The 26,474-nt window shown below is 34.3% G+C and overlaps 2 protein-coding genes across 2 annotated transcripts; both read right to left on the bottom strand.

Annotated features, from left to right (window-relative positions):
- Window positions 1–3,945: 3,945 nt before the first annotated feature.
- On the bottom strand, window positions 3,946–6,322 carry LOC132177979 (putative glycosyltransferase At5g03795). The gene is made up of 5 exons (XM_088515513.1): window positions 6,053–6,322; window positions 5,678–5,973; window positions 5,414–5,592; window positions 4,106–4,263; window positions 3,946–4,032 (listed from the first exon to the last, which is right to left on the bottom strand). The coding sequence occupies exons 1-5, from the start codon at window positions 6,320–6,322 to the stop codon at window positions 3,946–3,948; spliced, it is 990 nt and encodes a 329-aa protein (XP_088371639.1).
- A 14,177-nt stretch (window positions 6,323–20,499) lies between these two features.
- LOC132177978 (putative glycosyltransferase At5g03795) lies at window positions 20,500–22,257 on the bottom strand. Its single transcript, XM_059590449.2, has 4 exons — window positions 21,838–22,257; window positions 21,355–21,626; window positions 21,067–21,263; window positions 20,500–20,750 (listed from the first exon to the last, which is right to left on the bottom strand). Exons 1-4 carry the CDS (start codon window positions 22,255–22,257, stop codon window positions 20,500–20,502), a joined length of 1,140 nt encoding a protein of 379 aa, XP_059446432.2.
- Between the last annotated feature and the right edge of the window lie 4,217 nt (window positions 22,258–26,474).

Raw genomic sequence — 26,474 nt, 5'->3', positions numbered from 1 at the left:
TTGTGAGATGATATGCCCTACTGGGGGCAAACATTCATCAATAACAATTTTCAGAGGTGAGAGTTTCTATTTGGGAGGAGGGGTATTTCCAAGAGAGGGCCTCCATTTGGGCAATGAGACCTTCCAGAGGAGAAAGGGGGGCGGAGGGGGGGGGGGGGGGGTGTTTGTGGAGGGAAAGAAGAAGACAAAGTCTTAGGGAGGGGAAAGCAGAGATTCCCACGATAGCGAGTTTTTTTTTTTTTTTTTTTTTTTTTTGTAATCCAAAGCACTAAATCATGCAGAGTTAAACATTTTTGTTTGAATAGTAGTAAAAAGTTATTGATGTGATATAAAAGTAAAATAAGATATTGACATTTGTGAGAATAACCTTGGGCAATAGATATTGACATTTCTTAAGCTTAAGCTTGCTTATATCATAAGTTTCCAAATAGGTAGTGGTTCGACACATTTAAATCCTGTAATGCGGGTACAGCACTAATGAGCAATGATGCTAGGTGTAAGGCCAATGGACTAGGTACCATAAAAGTTAGGATGTTTGATGAGATTGTCAGGATACTCACTATGTTAGATATGTTCCCGACCTTAAGAAAAAGTTGATATCTTTAGGCACATTAGATTCGTTGGGCTATGGTTATTCAGCCAAAAATGGAGTTATGAAAATAACTAAAGGTGTTGTGGTGATAATGAAGGGTAAGAAAATTGGCAATTTATATAAGTTACTCGGGGACACAGTTATAGGTGGAGCTATAGTGTCCACCTCGGCAAAACTAAATAATGATAACACAGTTTTGTGGCATATACGGCTTGGTCATTTAGGCAAGCGCAGTATGTTTGAGCTTCACAAGAGGAATTTGTTGAAAGGTGTGAAGTCATGTAAATTGGGTTTCTGCAAATACTGTCTATATGGGAAGCAACAAAGAGTCAGCTTTAAGGTGGCGTCTCATACAAGCAAAGGTGTTCTCGACTATATTTGGGGACTAGTGGCAGTGCCATCAAACGGAGGTGCACATTATTTTGTTAGTTTTATTGATGATTTCTCAAGAAAGGTCTGGGTGTATCATTAAACACAAGTCAGAGGTTTTCACCATCTTCAAGTAGTGGAAGGCACAGGTGGAAAATTAGACGGGAAGAAGAGTGAAGTATATGAGATCCGATAATGGATTAGAGTATAAAGACACTGCATTATTGGAATTTTGCAAAATAAAAGGCATTACTCGTCACTTCACAGTGAGAGGGACTCCACAGTAGAACGGAGTTGCCGAAAGGATGAACAGAACACTATTGGAAAAGGCAAGATGTATGAGGTTGAGTGCAGGATTGCCAAAGGGTTTCTCGGCTGAGGCAGTTAATTATGCATGCCTCGTCACCAACCGATTTCCAGCTGCTGGGATAGACTTCAAGATTACAGAGGAAGTATGGTCAGGTAAACCGGTTGATTATTCTATGTTGAGAATATTTAGTTGTCCGACATATATTTATCTGTAGAGTGGAGAACGATCGAAATTAGATTCAAAGTCAAGAAAATGTATTTGTCTTGGTTTGGAATCTGGTGTTAAAGGCTATAGGCTCTGGGATCCAGTCTCAAAGAAGAAGATTGTCAGTAGAGACGTGGTGTTTGATGAGGCATATATGTTAAGAAAGGGTGAGAATGAAGTATCGACTGAGAGTTAGAAAGGGAAACAAGTCGTGGAGGTGAAGCTTGATGAACAGCGTTCACTCACGGACATATGTAATGACGAATAATTGTCAAGAGATTTAGCACACTAAGAAGAGCCTTATTCTTTAGCAAGAGGTAGAGAGAAACGTGATCGAAAAGCACCGGAGAGGTATGGATTTGAAGACATGGTTTCCTTTGCTTTGGCAGTTGGTAGTAGAGTCTCATCGTCTGTTCAGAATGGCATGCCGACAAAGGTGGAGTTACTATAGAAAGGTAAAGCTTAGGAATCGACAGAATTGCTCAAGGCAAAGAAAGCTAAAAGGTGCAGATGGGTATACAAAAAGAAAGAGCCAACAGAGAAAACTGTGTGGCCTAGATGACTGGCAGAGAAGCATGGTAGTCTGTCTAAACCAGGTCCTATACTAAAGTTCAAGAGGTGCTTGGACTTGAATGACACTCGTGGATTGTGATAGCCCTTAGGGGCTTGGGCGGAGACATTAGAAGGAGATTCGTTTTGTTGCAACTTAATGAGTTTCAAGTCAAGGTGGAGATTGTTGACATGGGTGACTTATAATCCATCATTATCATTGTGGGTCCTACAACATTTAGTGTTGGTTTTTGCTTTGTGTGGTTGCCGACTATCTTTCCTTCCCTTGTGGGTTTTGGAAACAAATATTCCAACTTTGACTTGGACTTGGAATAGGAGTTCTACTTGTAAAAGGATTGCCTAAACCGACCTTAGCTTCTATATAAAGGAACCAGACCATGTGTAGTGCGCCGAATAGCTAGCAAAGTTTTGTAGTGACTTTGTAGTGTTGCGGTGCAATACGCATCACAGAGCCGCACAAAGAAGAGGATAATAGGTGGGCTGCTGTGTGTGATAAAAGAGGGGCACCGACTGTTTTCTTCTTGATTTTTCAGGAGCCAAAATAAGAGAGAAAAAGAAAGGGTGCTACTATGAAGGGAGAGAAATAACAAGACCAACCGTCATCGTATCCCAGCAAAAGAAGAGCTTGTATTCCTGTCTTTTGTTTTCTCCTTTGAGAATAATTTCTATTGTGTGATAGTGATATTTGGGTGTATTAGGGTTTTGGGTCTGAGTGATTTTCTTTCTACTATATTTTGTACTCCATCTTTCATAGTGAATTTCTTCGTAATTGCTTCCGCTAGTGGACGTACCTCACATTGAGGGAACCACTTAAATCTTAGTGTTATCTTGTGTGATTGTTCTCGCCTTATTTAACCATAATTATGATCGCATGTGTTTTTTGCACAACAAAAGCAAAAAAAAAAAGAAGTTTTGCGAAGATGATTTTTTCTTTTTTTTTTTTTTTTTTTTTTTTTTTTTGAGAAGTGAAAATAAGGGAAGGGAGTTGCCAAACTAGCTAGCCCAAAATATTGAGTTTTTTTTTTTTTTTTTTGGTAGACTGCTTTGTGCCAATGCTGTTTTGTCAGAAAAAGATCATCTCCATTTCAAATGCCTTTCAGCTCCTCCATTTATTACATTTTCAAGAGTAGTGTTGTCTAAAAGTTTTAATGATGGTAGTGAATTAAATGTACTACCTTTCAAAATGCACTAAATGAAAGAAATGAAAGGGATTTGAAATTGAGAGGATCCTTTTCCGAAGTGAAGGGGAGTTGAAATGGAGAGGATCATTTTCTTGTTTTGCCTCCCTCATTCAATTGGATTATCTCGATACAAATGGTGCTCCATTTTAGTCTAAGTTTGGTTGAAAGTAATAACAGAATTTCCTTACCAAATGATGTGGCCGTGTGGCACTTATATTAATATGATCATTTCCACACCATTTGTAAGAATTTGCTTTCTTTTTTTTTTTTTTCTTAGACCAATTAGTAAAATGATTACTTTTTTATAAATCAATTTTTTTTTTTAAAAAAAAACTTCCTTTTATCAGACGGAAGAAGTGATTTTTGAACTACATTTGTGTCAATTTACAACCCCTTATTGGCTTATTCCACAAGGTTCTGTGAAAGAGTGTTAATCTTCTCGTAAGTACGTAGTATAGAGAAAGAATTTCAATTTTTTTTTTTCCTGACATGCAATGGTGAGAATTAATCATAGATGCATTCGATAATCAATAGATGTCCTTTTATTGCTAAGAAAAAAAAAAAAAGATGACGGTTAAAAAAATTAAAAGAAAACTGGTTAAATCTTTGTACATTCCATATCTCAGAATAATGTTTCTCACCATTGTACAGAAAGAATTTCAATGGTGAGAAACATGCAGTGAACAACAAAAAAGTAGGGATTTGCAGTCATTGATAAGTTAAAGCCGCAGCCAGAGACCGTACATGACCATGTGGAATGCATCAAATCTGAGTGGAGGTGAGTTCCATTCGAAGTGCTTCTGGACCTGATTTTATTAAAACACTAATTAAATTAATTATAAATATAAACTTTAATTTGGGATATATAAATTGTTTTACCTTGAGTAAGTTGTTTTGCAATATGGAGAAATCTGCATCTCGTATGCCATCAAGAATGTGCTTAACCTTATATATATCTTTCTCGTCCAGTACTATTGAAAATTTATTCCAGTGAAGAATATCATTGAATGGAAAATCCGTGTAGCTTGAAAAAATAACTGCAAAAAGACACATAAAAGCTTCATTAGATAGAGAGTTTATTCAACTGTTAATGTTCTTTTGTGTTTGATTTGAAAAAGTGTATATAAAACTTAAAATAATGGGTAACTTCACTTTAAACCCCTAAATTAATTACCACCCGATTTGAGAAATCTTCAAACTTCAAAACCTTTCAATTTAGACCCTTGAACATTCAATTGCAATCAATTTGAACCCCTACGTCAATTTTTGCCGTTAAAACCCTTAAAAAAGACAAAATTATCCTTCAATCTTCTTTTTATTAAAATTGAAAAATTGGAAAAAAAAAAAAAAAAAAAAAAAAAAAAAGGGTCACAAGGTGGCCCAACCGTGGGTCACCTTGTGATTTTTTTTTTTTAATAATAATAATTTTTTAAAAAACATTAATTTGAAATTAAGGGTAAATTTGAAATTTTATAAAAAAAGTCAAGGGTATAAACGTCATTGTCTCACTTTTAACGTTTAAAATCTGACAGAGGGATTCAAATTGACTGCAATTGAAAATTCAAGGTTCAAACTGAGAGGTTTTGAAGTTTGGAGGTTTCTCAAATTGGATGGTAATTCAAGGGTTTAAAATGAAGTTACCCCATAAAATAATTTTTAGAATTTTGTAACTATTTTATGTTTTGGGTTGTTTGATAATATTTTTGTTCAAAAACTGAAAACAAAAAAGCATAAGAAAAACATCAAAGCCCCCAATATTGAGCTACAACGACAAGATCGATAGCACTATATCTCTTAAAAGTCATTTGGCATGCTTTGTTTATGTTTGAAGAAAGATTAATGTTATTTATTATATTGTTTTATGACTGTCATGTACGTAACTGAGATTATATGCTAGTAGAAATCAGCCTATAATTATTTTTTTTCAAGTATTGATCTAATGACTGATTTTCACCGTTATATTATAAAAAATTACTAGTCCACTAATGAGTCAGTTCAATTAATTTGTTGCAAACATTCTTGTAGATAGTAGAAGAGAAGCACATGTGTTGTAACATGTATAAGAGTAATGCACAAATTTGCACACAAAAGAGAGAGAGAGAGAGAGAGAGAGAGAGAGTAATTTATATGAAACCATTGCATATATATATATATATAAAAGAACCCCAGGGGAAGATGATATATTACCAGGAACACATTCATAACGGATGGAGTCAGCTATAAGGGCAGTATAGTATGGGAATCCCTGTGGGCATATGCAGAACTTTGTCCTATAACTTTTGTTATCAAGTAGCAAATACCCTTCAACAGTATCATTCCACACACGTTCAGATTCATCCTTCCATAGACGTTCCATAGTGGCTGCCCTGCAACATTCAAAGAGACACCAAAGTTTCCATTGAAATGATATGAAATCCTTCCAAACAGGGATGAGAAGGGATCCTGAGTTACCTATTATTACGCAGGGCATTTCCTCCATTTGGGCTGCAACAAGAAAATGATTGTTTTAGTTGAGGAAGGGCAATATCGTTGTCTGGAATATAATGAGAATCATAGCTAGCCGGACAAACAAGTCGAATTGAATTCTCCTTGAGCAATGGAACTCCTTCAGCAACCTCCACACCATTGTCATGACATATCACAAAAAAATGATCAGCACCCTGAGTTCGGTTCCAATAGGGGTACTTTGAGATTAGCCTCTCCACATATTTCTCAACTATAACGGTCATATTCTCATATCTTGTTCCCTGCCGTCAAAGAATATTTTTCAAAAAATACATAATTAAACAAAGAAATCAATCTTTGCAAAATGAGCTAATTAAGTACCTGGGTGCGCATTTGATGCCAAGAAATGGGGATAAAGAAGAGGTGAGCCTGAAGAGGATCAGTGGTGAGGAAGCGACTCTCCTTTATATTCTTGAAGAAGTAGGCCTCGCTGCCGTACAGCCCCTTCAGCTCCCTCGGCGACTGAAAGTATGCGCCGGGGTCTCTGTCTCGGTAGATGTAGACCTTCAATTCCCTCTCCATTCGCTCGTAGTTCCGCGTGAAACTCTCTGGAAAGTCAAACACCTTGGAGTCTTGACGCCAATTGGACATAATAGTGAAAATGCGGATGAGGAAGATCCTACCGCAGAAAAGGACGAGGAAGACCGCTAAGGGGATGATGATCGCGATGCGGATACATTCTGCGAAAGGCCGGCGTGGTTCGTGTGGATGGTTGCGTGGCCGTGGCGCCGGGAGTGAAGAAGTACTGGCACGTACTTTCCTGAGCATGATTCGTTTTTTCTTGGATGGGTTTTCTCGGGAAAGTGATCTATTTTTTGAGCGGGCAAAGAAAGGTAGCGTTCGGTTCTTCTGTTGGTTAGGTTCGTTACAAGATTTGGAAATTAAATTGGGTTTTATTTATGGGAAATATAAATCAATCAATGCATGGGTCCAGTAGAATCTGGACCGTCGAATTCCACACCTACTCTATGGGCTGGCAAACTTGATAATCTCCTCGGAGCTTTGTGAGCGAACTACTTGTTATTATACGTCGACGTTCCATTTTGATTAACCTAAACAAAATGTTAATATAATCCAAAGTCCCAGATGTTCCTGGAGATAAATGATATGATATATGAACTTCCCACTTTTTGATATTGATTAGGGTATTACGTGAGTGATACTATTTAATAGACCGTTATAAATGAAAATTAGTCATTGACTTAGTCTTATAAAAAAACAAATTGTGGCTGATTTTTACTACCACATTATCCCATATGTATGATTGTTTGTATAACATTAATACTCAATACACATTATAAAGAATGAATATTCTATGCAATATAAATTTTCGATCAGCGCACTATTTAGCTTTTTAATACTATATACTTAACTCAAATTCTATTAAGTTGATATGGCAATGTCCACTATCCTTTATATCAGCCTTTAAAAAAATAAAAATATGATTAAAATTGAGTATTTAGAATTACTAAAAATGAAATCAAGTAATACACAACTTAATTAGACGTCAAAACACATCAGCAACAATACTGTAAGCAGCGGCGGGGAGGTGTGGGGAGAACGATACTACTATTGGGTGGCACGTGGAGGCTAATGAAATATAAGGTGTATGACTTGATCGTATCTATGGAAGTATTCCTGTTTTGGGTGGAAATCCTATGCAGGACAAAAAGAAAGACAAAGTCAAAGACGCTTGTTCTAACCGCTCACTCTATTATAGAGTGCAACGCAATTCTTGAGAAGGAGTTGCATTATTTCTGTTTTTTTAGTAACCTGCATAAAAGTTATCACCTTTTACAGGAATAATCAGGTTATGATGCGATCATTTTTAAAACATAATTTCAAGCACTTTATTTTTTGTGATTTCTTTTAAGGCGGATTATTCATACAAAATCGTAATCTCAAACACATATGCTCATGTCTTGATACTGATCGCAGTCATTCAGACTTCAGAGACGGGGCCGCCAGAGATCGAACATGGCCATGTGGAATGCATCGAATCTGGTTGGAGGTGAGTTCCATTGGAAGTACTTCTGAACCTGATTCACAAAGGGAGCAGATTTTCAAAAACAACTCACTTTTTAATGATCCAAGCTTTAAAACATTTCAAAAATAAGTCAGTTTCAAATGCAAGCTGTGAAATTTTACCCTGTGCAAGTTGTTTAGCAATCTGCTGAAATCTGCAGCTTGTATACCTCTAAGCGTCACTACCAAAAAAAAAGGATTTTCTGACGTGGCTACAGTACATGTATTGTTGCCACGTCATTAATTTTATGAGGAATTTTACCACGTCAGGAATTTTTTTTCTGACGTGTGAATAGTACCACATCAAAATTTTCCGGCTTGTTAAATACTCCAACGTCAGAAAAAAAAATTACAGATTTTAAAACATTAAAAATTATATATTTTCTGACGTGGCCGCATTTACCGCGTCAGAATTTTTCTAACGTGGCAGTGCATCACGTTAGAAAATTCTGACGTGGCACATTACCACTTCAGAACATTATATATATATATAATTTTTTTCTGAATTTTTTGACGTCGTGCCTTGCTCATCAGAAAATATATTAATTATATTTTAGTTTTTTATAAAAAACTCCTGATGTGCCATGTGTGGCACGTCAGGCATGTCAGGAATTCCTGACGTGCCACACATGGCACGTCAGAAAACCCCTCGATACCCTAAATATCAATGTCACAAAAATATGGGCGAGATTTTAAAATTTTTCCCTCTTCTTGCTTCCCCTCAACTTTTTCACTCTTTTTATTCTTTCCATCTTCATTTATTTCCCCCACACTCTCTCTCTCCTCTCTCATTCTCCCTTCTCTGCACACTGCACGTACGGCAGCTTCTTCATTAATTTATTTCCCCCACGCACACTCTCTCGATCTCTCCTCTCTTAATCTCCCTGCTTCTCTGCACACTGCACGGCAGCTAGGAGTGGGCACGGGTCGGGGCAAGGCGGGTATCCGCCTTTTCCCCAACCCGCCCCTCACCCTGCGGGTTTCAAAATTTCAACCCATCACCCGACCACAGACAACAATACCCGTGCGGGTTCAAGTATTGCGGGGCGGGGCGGATCGGGGAGGGTATTGCGGGTTGTGCAGGTTGTTTTCCAGATCCTCTTTCTTCTCCTCCATTTTCGTCAAATCCTCTCTAAACCCCGAGAAACAAACACTACCTACATCAAACGATTCAAACCTATAAACACAGAACCCCGAAAAACAAACAAACATACACAACCTTGCATCAAACCTATAAACAATGAAAAAGAAAACCAAAGAATGATTCATGAAAGAGGTCTAGAGAGAAAAAAAAACTTGAATCTAGAAGATTGTGGTCTGTGGAGGTGGGAGCGGGGCAATAGTAGTGATCTAAGGAGGTGGAGCGGCAACGTAGACTAGAGAGAGAAGCAAACGAGAGGCGGAGAGAGAGAACACACCGGAGAGAGAGCAAGGGAGATGAAGGAGCAAGAGGGAGAGAAAAGGGGGGAGGCGGCGTAGAAGAAAAGAGAGAGAGGCTGTAAGGTTAGGGTTTTTTAGTTTTTATACTTAGGCTGATGGGTCGGGTACCCATAGGGAAAAAAACTTAAAACCCACAAACCGACCCACCCTGCACAGGTTGAAAGAATCCTACCCGAACCCGCAAAAAAACACAGGAAACCCGGGCAGGGCGGGGCGGGTTTGCAGGTTGGGCGGGTTTTTGCCCACCCCTAACAGCAGCTCCCTCTAGATCTAAAGGGAAAAAATGAAAGCAGCAGATCGAAGAAGAAAGCAGAAGAAGAGGAAGAAGAAGAAGAAGAAGAAGAAAAGGAGAAGAGAAGCAAAAAAAAAAAAAAAAAAAAGATCGATCTCTTCTAGAAGATAAGAAGATTTTTAGGTTGATGTTTGGGTTTTTGGAGTTTTCAAATTGATTTTTTGATTTGGGTTTTTTATTTTTTGAAGATTTTTTCGGTTTCGATTTGGGTTTTTGAAAATGGAGATAAAAAATAAGAGAGAGAGAGTGAGAAAATGGAGAGCTGCCAGAGAAAAGAAGAGAGAGAAAAAGAAAATTGAGAAAAGAAGATAGAGAGGTGCAGAGAAAATTTTTCGTTTCTCTGCACCACTCAAGTGGTGCAAAAAAACAAAAATCTCTGCACCACTCGAGTGGGGTGCAAAGAAATTCCTAAAAAAAAAATAATTTAATTGAAAATTAATTTAAATTAATAAATATTTTCATTGAAAAAAAAAATTTCAGAAAAAATTTAAAAAAAAGAAAAAAAAAATTTGACGTGGTAAATGATACCACGTCAGAAAATTCTGAGTGGGAGTTCTACCACTTCATAAAATTTTCTAATGTGGCATCTCTACCACGTCAAAATTTAAATTTTTTTTACGTGTGATACAGTAGAACGTTAGAAAATTCTGACGTTCTACCCACTAACACGTTAGCAAAAAATTTTTGCTGACACCTACGCTTCTGACAATCAACACGTATAAAAAATGACACGTCAAAAAATTTTAGTAAAAAAAAAATTATTTTTTTATAGTGCGTGTCCTTAAGCAAATAATCATCCTCGAGTAATATTGAAAATTTATGCCAGTCAAGAATATTATAGAATGGAATATTCAGATACTTTGACAAGATAACTGCAGAGGGACATATAAAAGCAATTAGATGGACACAATAAAAGTAAACAATCATTAGATAGAGGGCAAGCATTAGAACCCTAAGTCAAAGTCTCAAACCGTTATAATAAGTAGCGGTGAAATAGCACCAAAGGCTTAGATTGTATTTGATAAATAAAACTTTTCAGGCAAAAAGCGCTTTTGGTAAAAACTACATTTTAAAGTTTTTACAGAAAATGCGATTTTGGCAATTTTTTGGTGTTTTTAACCCTTACAAACACTTAATTTTTTTTACCAAATATGTGTTTTTTTCTTCAAACGAACTTTTTGACAGTTAAACATACTTTTAGGCCTCTCAAACACACACTCTTGGTGACGTGTCAAACTTAACACGTTACTAAAACTTTAGTAATGTGTCAGATTTGACACGTCACTAAATAGTGACATGTCAAAAATTGATACGTTACTAAAGTTTAAAAAATTATCAAAAAATTTTTTTTTTTTTTCAAATAATATCATGGAATCTGATTTTCAAAAACCCAACCCCAGCAGCAAATCAAGATTTAATTGAAAACAAAAATAATTGAAAATTTTCAATTATATACATATAAAATTGTTTACATGTAAAAAAAATTTTGTTTACAAATAAGCAAAATTTTTCAAAAATTTCTATTGATCAATCAAAAGTTTTGAATTTGGAATCTAATTTTACTACTCACTCACTGTATGGAGTTGGAGAGTATTCAAAATCAAAAACCTACAATACCAAAGAACCAGAAAAATCAATACATTTAAAAGCTAAGATAAATGACAGAAAAATCAACCAGAAAAATTACCTATTAGAGTATACAATGTCCATTCTTCAAGTGGATTCAACCTGAAAAATCAAACCAAACCAACCAGAAAAATTTCAAACACACAAACCCAGCAACAACAAAAATTTCAAAATCCCAAACACATCAAAAAAAAAAAAAAAAAAATCAAATCTTCTCTTCTCTTTTTTATTTTCTTCTTATCTTCTCTTCTTCTTCTCTTCTCCTTTTCTTTTTCTTCTTCCCATCTGAGAGAAGAGGGAGCTGGGGGCTGGGTATACTGGGCGTGATAGCGCAGAGAGAAAAAGAGAGAAAAAGAGAAGAAGAAAGAAGAAGGTAGCACGCGGGAGGAAGAAAAAAGTAGAGGGAAGAAGAAAGAAAAAGAGAGAAAGAAGGAAACCAGCTGGTGCATGCATGTTGCCAAAGCCCATTGGTGACTTGTGTCCAGCTGGCACGTCACCAATGGGGTGACGTGTGCCACGTCACTAGTATCTTAATTTTAAAAATAAAACTTTGATACGTTACTAAATTTGTCAAAGACTGAAAAAATAAATAAATAAATAAAACTTTGACAACTTTAGTTGTCAAAAAAAAAAAAAACAAAAAAAGTTGAAACGTTACCAATTCGAAAACTGAAAAATAAATAATTAAAATTTTGACAACTTTAGTAACATGTCAAAGTTGACACGTCACCAAATAGTGACGTGTCAACTCTTGACACGTTACCAATTTGAAAACTGGAAAATAATAATAATAATAATAATAAACTTTGACAACTTTAGTAACGTGTCAAAGTTGACACGTTATTAAATGGTGACGTGTCAAATTTGACACGTCACTAAAGACTTTAGTAACGTGTGAGAAACTGTCACGTCACCAAATGGTAACGTGTGAAAAAATCTTGCACTGTAGATACGTCACTAATCCAATTTTTTTTTTTTTTTTTTTTTTTTTTTTTGGTAGTGTGATGAAACCACGTATTAATAATGAATTCAAAAAATGTAACTAAAATTAGGATGATTGCGATATAAAACAAATAATTAACTTATTCCTTCAAATGAATGAATGTGGTAGGGGAGTAGCGTGGGAGCCCAAATAAAACGATTGCAAAATAAAAAATAAAAAAAAACTTCTGTAAAATATATTTTAATCATATTTTACTTGTCATTAAAAGAAGTTGTTTTATGAATAATTAAATTTTGAGGTTGACTTACAAGATCAATTTGCACAGAAAAAACCAAAAATACTCATAAAATTTTTTATCCAAATTAACATACGTAAAATCTCTCAAAACTTGTGAAAATAATGTGCATAAATATGACACTGACACTGACAAGTGACAAGAGATTTCCAATAATTTTCAAATATAGTTTTATTAAAATTTTATTTGACCAAGCAAGTGGGCAGCGAGAAGTAACCATAATATTCACTTTAGTAGGCTTGGGATAGGTGCCCTGGCGGTGCCCATATTGGCAATCTTCAAATACTTTTTGGCTGAATCAAATAATTTTTTACCATATATCTTTTGGAGTTTAGCCCTTGATTAACTTGTTAATTTTAATAAGATCAGAATGTTACGAAGAATGAAAGATGAAGACAAACAAGAAGCTTTAGAGCTAAATGTACATTGTTTTATTGTTAATTAAAAAATTAATATACATTGCAAAAATGCTTGCCTTTGTGAGATATCAGAATAAAAATTATTTTATATTTCATTAGTGCAAAATATATATATATATTAAGTTTTGTAAACCAAAATCTCTTGGTTGACTCCACCCTCAATATAAATTAAGTTTTGTAAACCAAAATCTCTTGGTCGACTCCACCCTCAACTAGCAAATTGAACATTGAGGCTGGATGGTCGCAACAACTCTCAATGGTTTTGAGGGTGATCGTACCATTTCCAAAAGTTCAGTTGAGAGGTTGGCCACCCATGCATGAGAGAGTCTGAAAAAATATTTTTGGGCGAATGTAGCAGTGCCATATCACACTATCACCTTAAAAAGTTTTATGGAGAGTTTATGTGGCAATGCCACATCAAGGAGTACTATAGGATGTTAGAGTAAAATATGAGAGTCTATATATAAACAACAAAATTTGGCTTAGTGGATGATATGGTAATAAGTGTCACGTGGACTATCACATCAGTTTGTAAGAAACTTGTAGTAAAAATTATAGGATGTACCTTAATTACTTTAGTCTTGAAAAAAAAAAATAAAGAGTTTTTGATAAATTAAAAAAATAAAAAATAATGTTGTACCTAAAGCATCTGCAATTTGGAAGATCAAGGGCATGAAAATAATTTTTCACATTAAATAGACAAAAATTCCTTAAAAGTATGATTAAAGACCGTTTGAAAGTAAATGTTTTTTTAGCCCATCTTTTTATGGCTAACCCTCTGCCACTTGATTACCTCAAAATGGTTCACTGCAGTGATTATGAAGGCACATGAAACAAGAAATCAACAACCATGGAAATAAGACAAAGAAAACAAAAACAACCTTGTTGGGAGTTTGAATTTTCCTTGTCTTCGATTTTATTTTCCTGAATTAAATATTCCAGATTAATTTTTATTTTTTCATAACAAACTAACAAAAAGCACAAACCCTGAAAAATTTACATGCAATTAATACAGATCTCTTTCACAGTACTCATTGGTCTAGTTCTTGCCCACCCGAAAGTCCAAATTGCCCGACCCATTTGGTTCAGCCCAGTGCAAACAAATTCATTGGGGTTCATGGACCGACACAAACACGCCTTCTGATAGTTCAGGCCATGGGATGGGCCAATGGGCCGGGTAGGGTTATTAACCCGCTATGGCCCGATTCGATTGACTAATTAAGTTTTTTTTTTTTTTTAGAAAGGTTAGGCGGACCCATTTGGTTCAGCCCAATACAAGCGAATCCATTGGGGTTTGTATTTGGAGTCAATATGATAGGGGTAAATCCAACCAGTTATAACCGGGCACCAACCGGTAACCAGCCAATCATTTCTAAAAGCGATTGGAAAGAACTGGTAACCAGCCCTATTGGTGCGGTTACCGGTTTTTGCATTTTCAAACACCCAATTGTAACTAGGTGTGTATGTATCTATATATATATATAAACGTAAAATGACATGGTTTACTTTGGGGTTTTTTTTTTTTTTTTTGAACAACCACAGCAAAGCCTAACTTATTGGGCCAAAATATCCCTAATTATTTTTAAAAAGTGGCAAAAAAAAAAAAAAAAAAAAAAAAAGAGAGAGGCTAAATTAAGCCCAATAAGTAGGCATAATACCCAAAATAGGTCCAAAATACTCAAATTTTTAAAGACCCAGTTACCGGTCCGGATAACCAGTAGTCGAAGGTTATTACATAACCGGGTAACCGGTAGCCGGGTTACCAGTGCTGGTTTTCTAAATTGACCAATTAACTACCCCGATTTCAGTTTGCAGTTTTAGCCAATAATTACTAATCGGAACTGGGTTTTAACCCCTACAAAATGACGTCAATGTGAGTCTATCATGGCAAGTTGTCTCTGGACAGGATTTTGCCTCATTTTATGATATCCTTTAATATGACATAATTATTTTTGACAAAAAAAAAAAAAACCCTTAATTCTATTTTTCTGGTTGTTTTTTGTTTGTTATCCTTAATTAATATTCTATTTAGTCTTTCATAATACTATTTGATATACTCTCGTTGACATTGTAGATTATTTATCACCGGTTCTGATCGATGGCTTCCATACGAGTAATAGCTCTTACTTTCGTGCCTGCTTCTCTCTTATTGTATTATGATTTTGTTTTGTTACACTCTCATTGTATTATAAGAGGTGTTTGTATCCTATTACTAATTTCATTCTCCAATATTGACACAAGTTTCTAAAGTTACCTTACTTGCTAGCTACTTAATTTAAGTGAAAGTAACTGACTTTATTTGTTTTTTTATAGATTAATATTTAAACATATTTTTTATGGACGTAAATTAGCTACAAATTCGTTTATAGATAATTCATACAAATCAGTCTAGTACAGTGACATATGTCCCTTAACATGTGAAAATTATTATTATTATTTTTTAACAGTATTAATTAAAAAACATGTGCTTCTTACATGTCATTAATTAATTAAGAACACATGCCACATGCTTTAAGGATTTCGTAGTTTAAAATTTATTAATATCAAAGCTTAAGATTTTAGTTCCCTTTTTCCCATTTAGGGTTTTATTTTGTAAAATATTCTTTCAATAAGATCTGATTACAGAAATTCTACCCAATGAGAATTTGAACCCTTCTCTTATGAGTAATTTTATTTGTCACTCTCCCAGCCCATCACCCTCAATTCAATGTGGCATGGCCCCTACATCGGGATTGATTATTTTGGTTGCAATGACCACGCTACATGGAATTAGGGGTGATGAGTCGATGACAAATAAATCTTCCTCCCTACCAAATTACCATAAAACATTAAATCACACATCACATTTAAAATATGACAGATTTGTACCTAATTCATACAAACTTATTTAATAAAGTGACATGTGTGTGTTCATAAAGCATGTGAAAAATACATGCTATTAAAAAAATATGTGATTTTTACATGTTAAAGTTTGTATTTAATTCATACAAACTTGTTTTTAGCTAATTTCTGCCCTTGAAAATATATTTAGAAAATAAAATTTTATCTTCATGCATAATGGGCTTTTGATCCTAACATTTATAGGCCCAACTAAGTAGGCCTGAACATTCTAAGCCCATAATTACTTTACTTTGCAGATTCATATTATCTCCTCCTCTGGTTTCTTTATTTTAGCCGGAGCACAATTAGTCGTATCAGCAGATATTTTCACAGATTCCGGCAATAAGTGGTATAATTCTGAGGTTTTCTGGGTTGCCTTTTTTGGGGCGCTCACAATAGTTATTGTCGTGGCATACTGGCATTCCTTTTATGGATATGCTGCTGCCATGCATGTGGATCCAACGAAGGCTATCATGGGGAGGCTCCCAGTTTTCAGGTTTGTTCCCGGCGGAGAATCTGGTTTTGAAGCCACGGAATGCAGCATCTGCCTGACCGAGTAATCTATCTGCAAATAAATTAGAGCACCGACAATGGAAGCGCTAAATAGTATTTTTATCTAAAATGATTAATTAGATTTGTAAAAAAATTTCACATTGGATGAAAACAAATATATATATATACAAAATGGATATTTTATTGGATTAGCAAAAAAAAAAATGCTATATGTAGCGGCATTTTCTCGGGAGCCATTCTATTTTTATTTTTTTTTTCATCTGTTTTTTTATTTTTTATTTTCAAAAATTTTCTCCTACCAATTCTCTTTCCATATATATTTTTTCTCAAAGTGAAAAATAGGATCATTGGAAAAAATACAATCCTTATAAAAAATATAAAATAAAAAATAAAATAAAATTTAAATAATATAGATAAAACCTTAGCTAAACTAGATAGAGTGAGTTTGAAGTATCAATTTTGCATAAAAATTTACATAAACCATTCTGAGTTCTCTTAAAGGTTTTATTTGTAATGTATTTATCTATAGTAATAGAACTTTGTTAAAAAAATAAATAAATAATACTACTAAAACCTATATTTTTATAGTGATAAATAAATATAATACTAAAGATGTATAAACCGTCAGGATTGGCCATATTATTATTTTACACCAATAATAGGATCTTCTCTATTTCAATGGTTGAGATTAATTTTATTTTGTTTTATTTAATGTTGTGCATACTGCTAGATGGTGAATATGTTATCATATTGTTTAAAAATTGGGTAAAGTTCACGTACCCCTCAAACTATCATTTAATTAACAACGTCCTTTTCAAACTTTCAATTGTGACAATGTCCATCCAAACTACTAAAATAATGTTAATGTTTCCCTTAAGACTAGCAAAAAGATTAAAATGTCCTTATATATTTCCCAATAAGACAAAAATATTTCTATAAATTCGAAGAAAAACAAATTTAATTTTTTTAAAAATGAAATTTTTAATTAAAAAAAAAACAAAATTTAATTAAAATATTTTTTTTAATTTTATTTTTTTAGATGGAATTTTTATTTAAAAAATAGAAAAATTTTAAATTTTATCTTATGAAAATGATTTTTTTTCTTTCAGTTTTTATGTTTTTTTAGAATTTTCAGTAAAAAACATTTTTTTCAAATGGAAATTTTTATTTAAAGAACAACGATTTTTTTTTTTTTAAAAAAAAAGGAATTTTTCTTTTAAACGGAATTTTTATTTAAAAAAACCCAAATTTTTTTCTTATGAAAATTATTATTATTATTATTTTTTTTTTTCTGTTTTTCTTTTTTTTTTTTTTTTTTTTTTTTTTTTTTTAGAAATTTTAGTATTTTTTGTTTTTATTTTACTAAGGATAGTTTCGTCATTGGAGGGAGGACATTGACAATATTTTGGTAGGTTGAGAGACATTGTCACAATTAAAAGTTTAGGAGAAACATTATCAATTAGGTGATAATTTAAGGGGGGTATGTGAACTTTTCCTAAAAAATTTTAAATGGTATAGTTAAATGAAACAAAGTAAAATCTTTATTGTGAAATAGCTCATTTCCATTTTGAAATGGAGAAGATCATTGTCCAAAATGGAATACGTTACAACATGCTGCAATTGATATTGTTATATATATTTAGTGGGTGACTTAAGAAAATGTGTGTATATTGCAATTATTCTTTTAAAATTAAGAAGTAAGTTAATATATAGTACAATGAGGAATTAGTCAATTTGGTGGCAAATTGAGAGAATAAAGTATAATTTTCACTATAGTTATTAAAGTTTGAAGACGACCAATCAGTACAAGTCATTTGGTTTATGTTAGCTGAATACAAGCTTTAATATTCCTCTTACACCTTATCTCTAGTGTTTAATTTAATGATTTAGTCCTCTAAAAAAAAAATTAATGATGTACGATTTACAAATTCACACTATATAATATATATCTACATTGTCTACAGTAACACAAGGAGAAGGAAAAAAAGACTTTTACTTCTTAAGGCGTGATCTACAATCGATTATTAGAAAAATAACTTAAGCACACCGCTCTATAAAAATAATATCTGAAATACAATAAGAAACTTTCTCAATAAAGCCATGTTCCACGCTAAGAGATAACATTTCCTTTGTTAATTGGTGGGCTATACCATTTAGGTGTTGTCTGACATTGTTAATCTTCCATTTATGCAAACAATTTAGAAGCCCTCAAGCTTTTAATTGTGACAATGCCATCCAACTTACCAAAATATTGTCAATGACACCTTCCAAGTAGAAGCTGGGAATCCCTGAGGGCATATACAGAACTTTGTCCTATGAACTCTGTCATAATATAGCACATATCCTTCATCAGTATTTTTAAGGTTGTTCTGGATGTCAAGCTCAGAGTCATTCACCCACTGACGTTGCAGAATGGGTCTTATTTCAACATTGGGAATGCCTGCGAACAAACTACGCGTTGTCCTGCAACATTCAAACAGACAGCAAAGTTACATTTGACAACTATATTAAGGCCCCATTTGATTTGCGGAACAAACTCCTATGATGGAACTTGATGAGAAAATTACCTCATGTACTTTTCATTTCCACAAGGTAGATGAGAAAATGATTGATTTACTAGAGGGAGGGGAATATCCTTGTATGAAATATAACGAGCAGGTGGACACACAAGTCGAATTCGATTCTTCTTAAGAAATGGAACTTGTTCAGCAACCCCCACACCATTGTCATGGCATATCACAAAAAAGTGGTCAGCACCTTCAGTTTTGTTCCAATAGGGGTACTTTGAGATTAGCCTCTAGCTGTTATATTACTGTCCTACAAATTGGCAATGTAGCAATGAAAATCAATGCTCACTAAAAAAAAAAAACACATAAAAAATTCAAAGGCTAATTTTTTTTTATTTTTTGTGGCATCACCCGAAATAACATTCATTAGTATACATCATAAAGAATGTGTATCATATGCAAAGTATGTACATACTCAACTTTCATCTCATTGCCACAACAACCTAATGTAAAAGGAGCAGAATATTTTATCAAAGTCACGTGTGAGGTCTTAATAGGATTTTACACGACTTGCATGACCGTCAAAAGGCAAATCATGTCAACAATTTGCTATCTGTCACATGTATCTTATTTGACACATCAACGTCTATGTTGTTAAAGTATTGATTAAGTGATTAAATTTACCTCTTCCTATCAGCTTAAACTTTTATGATAACTGGTGAATTAACATGGTATCAAAGGTAAAGGTCATGAGATCGAACCTTGACTCCGTCAAATCACCCCTCATTTAAATCAAATATTGCACATGTTGGGCTTCACATATTAAAAGGGAGTTTGAGCCTATACGTGAGGGGGAGTGTTAAAGTATTGATTAAGTGATTACATTTACCTCTTCTTATCAACTTAAACTTTTGGGATAACTGGTGAATTAACATATGCCAACACCCCTATGCAATGTCATGCCAACAAAATTGAAGTCTTTTATTACTGTGTGTTTGCTTTTAAGGTTATTAGATTTTGTGTTTCCTTAAGTTTTATAATTTGAGTTATAGGAGGAGCTCCTACAACCCTGCTAAAAAGTGATATATATATATAGAGTCATGATACAAGTTACGCCGGCGTGCTTCAACAGTGAAGCACGCCAGGCTAAAAATTTTTTTTTTTTTTTTTTTTCAAAAAAATTAAAATAATAAAATAATAATAAAAAAAAAATCACGTCCGGCGTGCTTCACTGTTGAAGCACGCCGGGCGTGTTCAATATCTTTACCCATATATATATATAGCATAAGAGAAGCACATGCTTCTTTTAATTAGTTTTATTAAAAAAGCATGTTAGAAATCACTTTTTATAGAGGCTAGTTTATAGGAGTTTTAAAGCATTTTAGAAGATGCGTTGGTATTCAAAAAACATGTGTTTTTCACATGCTTATTAAAGGACACCTATTACTTTTTTAAAGTATGACCCATAGGAGTTCTTACAATTTAGTTTGTAGGAAATTTTTGTCTACTCAAGAGAAAACTCCTGATGAACTTGCGAATGTTTCAAGGACGGAATTTGAGATTCCAAAGAACCCTGATGAGCAAGTATTGGTTTCTACCCTATTGGCATTACATGCATCGGACTAACCAAGTGCTCTGACTAAGTAATGCAAATTTCTATTAAAAACACAGATTATTCATGCAAAAGCATAATCTCAAACACACCCTAGAAACAAAAGAAAGGGAGCAAAGGAATTAATGCACATATGCTTATGGCTTCATCAGACACCATTATAGGTACCAGTTTCTAGCTAGTTTTGATACTGAAGCAGGAAAAACTTGCAGTCATTCAGACTTCAGAGGAGTGCTGCCAGAGATCGAACATGACCATGTTGAATGCATCGAATCTGAGTGGAGGTGAGTTCCATTGGAAGTGCTTTTGGACCTTGAGCAAGTTTTTTTGCAATCCGGTGAAATCTGCAGCTCGTATGCCTCTAAGAGTGTCCTTAATCAAATAGTGATCCTCCGCGAGTATTATTGAAAATTTGTGCCAGTCAAGAATATCATTGAATGGGTAATTCAGGTAGCTTGAGAAGATAACTGCACAGAGACACATAAAACTACTTAGAAAAGCAATCAGATGAGAAAAGTAAGAAGCATCATGAACACAATAAAAGTAAACAGTTTTGAGTCTCTTGTATTTTTCTGGTTGTTTGTAAATGTTTTTGTGTTGAAAACCGAAAACGAGAGAGAAAATTAGAAAACCCCCTTGTGTGAAATTTAACATGTTGCATGAAACCAATTTGATTTCTAGAGAGAAAAAGTACCGGTCCACTCTCATGAATGATGTAGAAATTTGCTCAAAAAAAAAAAAAAAACTATTGCATAAAAGAACCCCATGGGAAAATGATATTACCAGGAACACAACCATAACGGATGGAGTCTGCTATAAGGTTTGTATAGTCTGGGAATCCAGGAAGGCATATGCAGAACTTTGTCCTATGAACTTTGTCATGATATAGCAGATATCCTTCAGCACTATCTGTAAGGTTGCTCTGGATGGCAGCTATTATTTCAAAATTGGGAATGCTACCCCAAAAACCACTCTTTGTCCTGCAACATTCACCCAGTTAAATCTATCTATGCATTCAAATGTTTTATCTTTTTCAACAATCCATGAAAGTGAGCAGACAAACATAATTACCTATTAACCGTGGCAGGAGAAAATGGTTGATTTACTTGAGGGAGGGAAATATCCTTGTATGAAGTATAATAAGAATCATAGCTAGCCGGACAAACAAGTCGAATTGGATTCTTCTTGAGAAGTGGAACTCCTTCAGCAACCTCCACACCATTGTCATGGCATATCACAAAAAAATGATCAGCACCCTGAGTTCGGTTCCAATAGGGGTACTTTGAGATTAGCCTCTCCACATATTTCTCAACTATAACGGTCATATTCTCATACGGCGTTCTCTGTTTTCCACAAAAAAATATGCAGTAGATTGAATTACATCAGGAATCAATTGAATAACATGCATATTCTGTAAAGCAAGAGCAAATTAATTAAGTGATGCCATTCTTTGGAACAATACATTGAAACATACACAAACAGAGAATTAATCTATCTCTATAGACCATATATATGCAGTATTGCAAAATGAAATTGATGAAATGAGGTAAGTACCAGGGTGCGCATTTGATGCCAAGAAATGGGAATAAAGAAGAGGCGAGCATGAAGAGGATCAGTGGTGAGGAAGCGACTCTCCTTGATGTTCTTGAAGAAGTAGCCCTCGCTCCCGTATTTCCCCGTCAGCTTCCTCGGCGACTGGAAGTACGCGCCGGGGTCTCTGTCCTGGTAGATGTAGACCTTCAAGTCCCTCTCCACTAGCTCGTATTCCCACACAAAACGCTCCGGAAAGCGAAACACGTCGGAGACAATAGGGGCAGCTGAGTGTTGAGGCGAATGGTCGCTGAAGTAGTCGCTACAGGTGAAGCCAATGACGAAGGTCACTAAGGGGAACATGACAAAGATGCGGATACAGTCCTCGGAACTCCAGCGGGTTCTGTGTGGAGGGTTGCTTGGCGGCTGTGGAGAAGTGGACATGGTTTGTTTTTTCTTGGATGGATTTTCTCGGGAAAGTGATCAGAGGGCCTGGATATTTTTGAGCGGGAAAAGAAAGCGTTCGTTTCTTCTGTTGGTTAAGTTCGTTACAAGAATTGGAAATGGGAGCGGGAAATTAATTAAATTGGGTTTTATTTTTTAATATATATAAATCAATCAATGCATGGTCTAGTGAAATCTGGACCGTGGGTAGAAAGCCTTCATAATCTATTTGAAGCGTTGTGAGGCATTAGATTAGAGTACTATTATACTATTATACTATTATGTAATACAAATCAAACAAGAATGAATGGCTTATCAAAATTTGGTTTATGTATTGTTAAAAGTCCAAAAGTCGTCGCTAAAGACTTTTAGAAATGATATGTCGTTGTCGTTATAAGTCATTGTAGTTGCTCCGTAGGCATAAATAAGGTTGGAACCGAATGGCTTATAGGAAGTTCTTGAATTTTTCCCTGGAAAAGGAAACATAAGCAAAGAAATGCATCTGCAAATTATTCTTGGAAATACTACAAACATGAGACAAGATTTGCAAAGCCCTCCTTGCTTCAAACCTGAAATTTGTTTGATTTTCTTTTTAAGTAATACTAAATACTACATTTTTATCCTGGAATTATATATCCAACAATGTTGACGTGACACTCCAAATCAACCATTAGATCTTTTTTTTTATTTAAGGATTTTAATCTAAGAGTGTTGAGAGGATCACACCAACCTTATAAAAAGAATAATATTGGATATAATTAGAGTATCTAGCATTAGAGTTGATAGAGTCTGGTTGAGTGTGTGTCAAGTCAAGCTGTTATAGCTTCTGGACTAGAGCCATTGAGAGAAACAAGAAGACAAGCATGTCCGGATGGGCCTTGTGGACGTCCAGATTGGCCCCACTAAGAGTCTTAGGACTTGCACAAGTCCGGATGAACCGGGAGAGGTGTCCATACAGGAGCCACCGGGAGCATCAACACCGAGTCATGTCCATACATTGCATTCATCTCTATCTAAACAGATTGAGCAATGGGTTAACAAACCCTAGGCATGTCTGGACAGCTCGACCTTAAAGCCTAAACGACCTATTCGGACATCACTGCTTTAAAACCTACCATTTTTGCTACTACATATTTAAAATCTTTTTCTAGGACTTTGGAGTTATCTTTTTTTTCTGAGAGCCAAGTGCTAAGAGAAAACATCAAAGAGAATGGTGAGGTTTATCTATAGAGGTTTTAGAGGTTGAACAATTTATTCAACGCTTTTGTTTTGTAATCCTCCTATAACATTCTCTACATATTGACATCTGTAGCAATTCTGTAGACATAATTCTTAGTGGTAAACTACATGTCTTGTGTGATTGCTTATCGATCTTGTTATTCCGTGTTTTTTTTTTTTGTTGTTTTTTTTTTTTTTGTGTCTTACGGGTCTTGGAGAGATAATTAAAGTGACTTTATCCCCAACATCTAGCATCTCTTTTTTGTTAGTTAGATATCAATCGTGGTTCTTATATTATCTAAAGTGGTTCTTATAATTCATGCTTCAAACATAATTTTGTATATATATGCATTGAAGCTGCTGCTTCTCACGAGTAATTTAAAGATGACACAGTTGGCTGAAAACCATCACAGTTCAACAAATCTCAACCAGAAAACTTGCACTCAAAAAAAAAAAAAAAAAAAAAAAAAAAAAAAAATTGTATTTTCATTACGACATTCATACTTACTACGAACTACATTTTCATCTCATCCTATTTTATTATACTGAAGTGATAGTGTCTAGTAATTATTATTAAAAAAAAAAAATTCAAGATATGTAAAATGGCTAATCAGATTTATGAAAAATATCCTACATTGGATTAGCCAAAAAAAAAAAAATGCAAAATGAATATTTGATTAAAAGAGCCAAAAAAAAAAAAAAAAATCTACATCTAGCAGCACTTTTCAAGGTATTCATTTTATATTTTTATTTTTTTATTGTTTCTCACACCTGTTTTCTCTTTTTTCCAAAACTTTTCAAGGGATCATTATGAAAATATTCTTTCACAATTTTTAATAAAATAATATTTAAATGATAAAGATAAAAATATAGCTAATGGGACGTAGGAGGCTTTTAAAAATTCATTAGCTAAACTAGATAAAATGAGTTTTGATGAGCTATTTTGCATAAAAATTTGGCTCCTCCACTGTGAATGCTTTGATTGGTTTATGTATATTTTTATGCAAAATGGTTAATCAAAACCCACTTTATCTAATGAATTTTAAACGACACCATACATCCAATTATCTTTTCTTTTTTTTCTTTTTTTATCTATATCATTTTTTTTTTTATAAGCATTGTATTTTTTCTAAAGATCATATTTTTCAACTTTTAGCAAAAGAGAGATGTGGAGAGAGAAATAGTATATTAATAAGATGGATGTGTGAACAGTGCCCACTACATATAGCAGTGCACTGTTCACAGATGCAAAAAAAAATTTTTTTTAAAAAAAAAAGTATTTTGCATTTGAGATGCATAATCAAATGTAGAGGGTTTCTTAGTGTTTTGCTTATCTATTTTAAATAAAAGTAAGAAGTGGCTAAGCTATTGTGTGAGTGCTCTAACAACTTGATTAGTTTTTAAATAATAGAAATTTAATCCAATCTGAGTTGAAGAAAAATTCTTCAAACCAACCTACTAATCTGCCACGTGTCTTTGTAACATGTTTTTAATATACTTAACCGAGTCTCACACTTTCAACTCCTCTGTTCTTCTGCCAAATGAAATTATTTCTCTCTCAAACACAAGGAGTCAGGAGTCTCTTTTAGCTTCATCTCCTTCTCTCTTCCACCTCAACGAAAAAGAGGCAGTTTTTGGTACTTGGAAAAGAGGCAATTTGAGATGCAAATATATTCTCTTACGATCCACTTAGTTTTGTTTTATATTGAGAGCTTTCAAATCTGAGACCAATACCTTCAAGGCACTCGATTCTTGTCACATGCACTTCTTTTCCACACTCATCTAAATATGAGAATTTCCACACCATCTATGACAAAAGAACCAAAGAAGTGTTTTTGATTTATTCCACAAGGTTCTGTGAAAGAATTTCAATGGTGAGGAACATGACTCTTAGAAAATCATGGCAGATTAAGAACAAACTTGCCCATGCAAGCCATTATGCATATGCTTATGGCTGCAGACACCATTAGTAGTTTTCCTAGGAAGAGAAAGACGATTTCTAAAAGTGACGCAGGTTGGAAAACTGACGCAGCCAGAGATCGAACAAGACCATGTGAAAAGCATCAAATCTGAGTGGAGGTGAGTTCCATTCGAAATGCTTCTGGACCTGATTCGATCACAAAGGGAGCGGATTTTCAAAAATAAGTCAATATGCAGTATTCCGGTGTCTATAAATTAAATGATTGATTAAACAAATTCATTCCTATAACTTAAGCTTTTGAAATAAATGGTGATTGATTTTACCTTAAGTAAGTTGTTTTGGAATCTGGTGAAATTTGCACCTTGTATGCCTTCAAGAGTATACCTAAGCAAATGTACATCCTCCGCCGCGAGTATTATTGAAAATTTATGCCAGTCAAGAACATCATTGAATGGGAAATTCAGGTAGCTTGAGAAGATAACTGCAGAGAGACACATAAAACTACTTAGATGAGCAATTAGATGAGAAGCATCGTGGGCACAATAAAAGTAAACAATTAACCCCAAAAAAAAAAAAAAAAAACAGAGATGATGATCTTCAAAACAAAAAAACTAAATCTAAACAATTCAGCATAGGCATGTTTTTGTTTTTAATTTGAAAAGGTGTTGTGGTGTGACGTAAAGGTGAAAACCATTTCAAGTGATGCTATACCGATAAATAGCATGAGTGTTTTTTTATTGCCTAGATCCCTGTGTTCAAATATGAACTCACTCATCCAGAAATTTTGGTGACGTGTGCATCTTTTCTTAAAAAATTAAAATTAAATTAGTGACGTGTATCCATATGTCAATAAAGTTTTTAGTGACATGGCACATACTGACACATCACTAATTGGTAACGTGTTAAAAAAAAGTATCTACTGTAGACACGTTACTAATCTATACAATTTTTGTAGTGTTGTGGACTCCACCTTCAACTAACCATGCATGTATGTAAGGGTGTTCAAGGGTGGTCGGACCATCCCCAAATGTTTGATTGGGAGGTTGGCCACCCATGGGAGAGGCTGAATAATTTATTT

This window comes from Corylus avellana, chromosome 4 (genome assembly GCF_965113065.1).
Source record: "Corylus avellana chromosome 4, dhCorAvel1.hap1.2, whole genome shotgun sequence".
In the NCBI taxonomy this organism is placed as follows: domain Eukaryota; kingdom Viridiplantae; phylum Streptophyta; class Magnoliopsida; order Fagales; family Betulaceae; genus Corylus; species Corylus avellana.
Note: the sequence above shows the minus strand (reverse complement) of the source record. Positions and strands in the feature narration are given on the sequence as shown.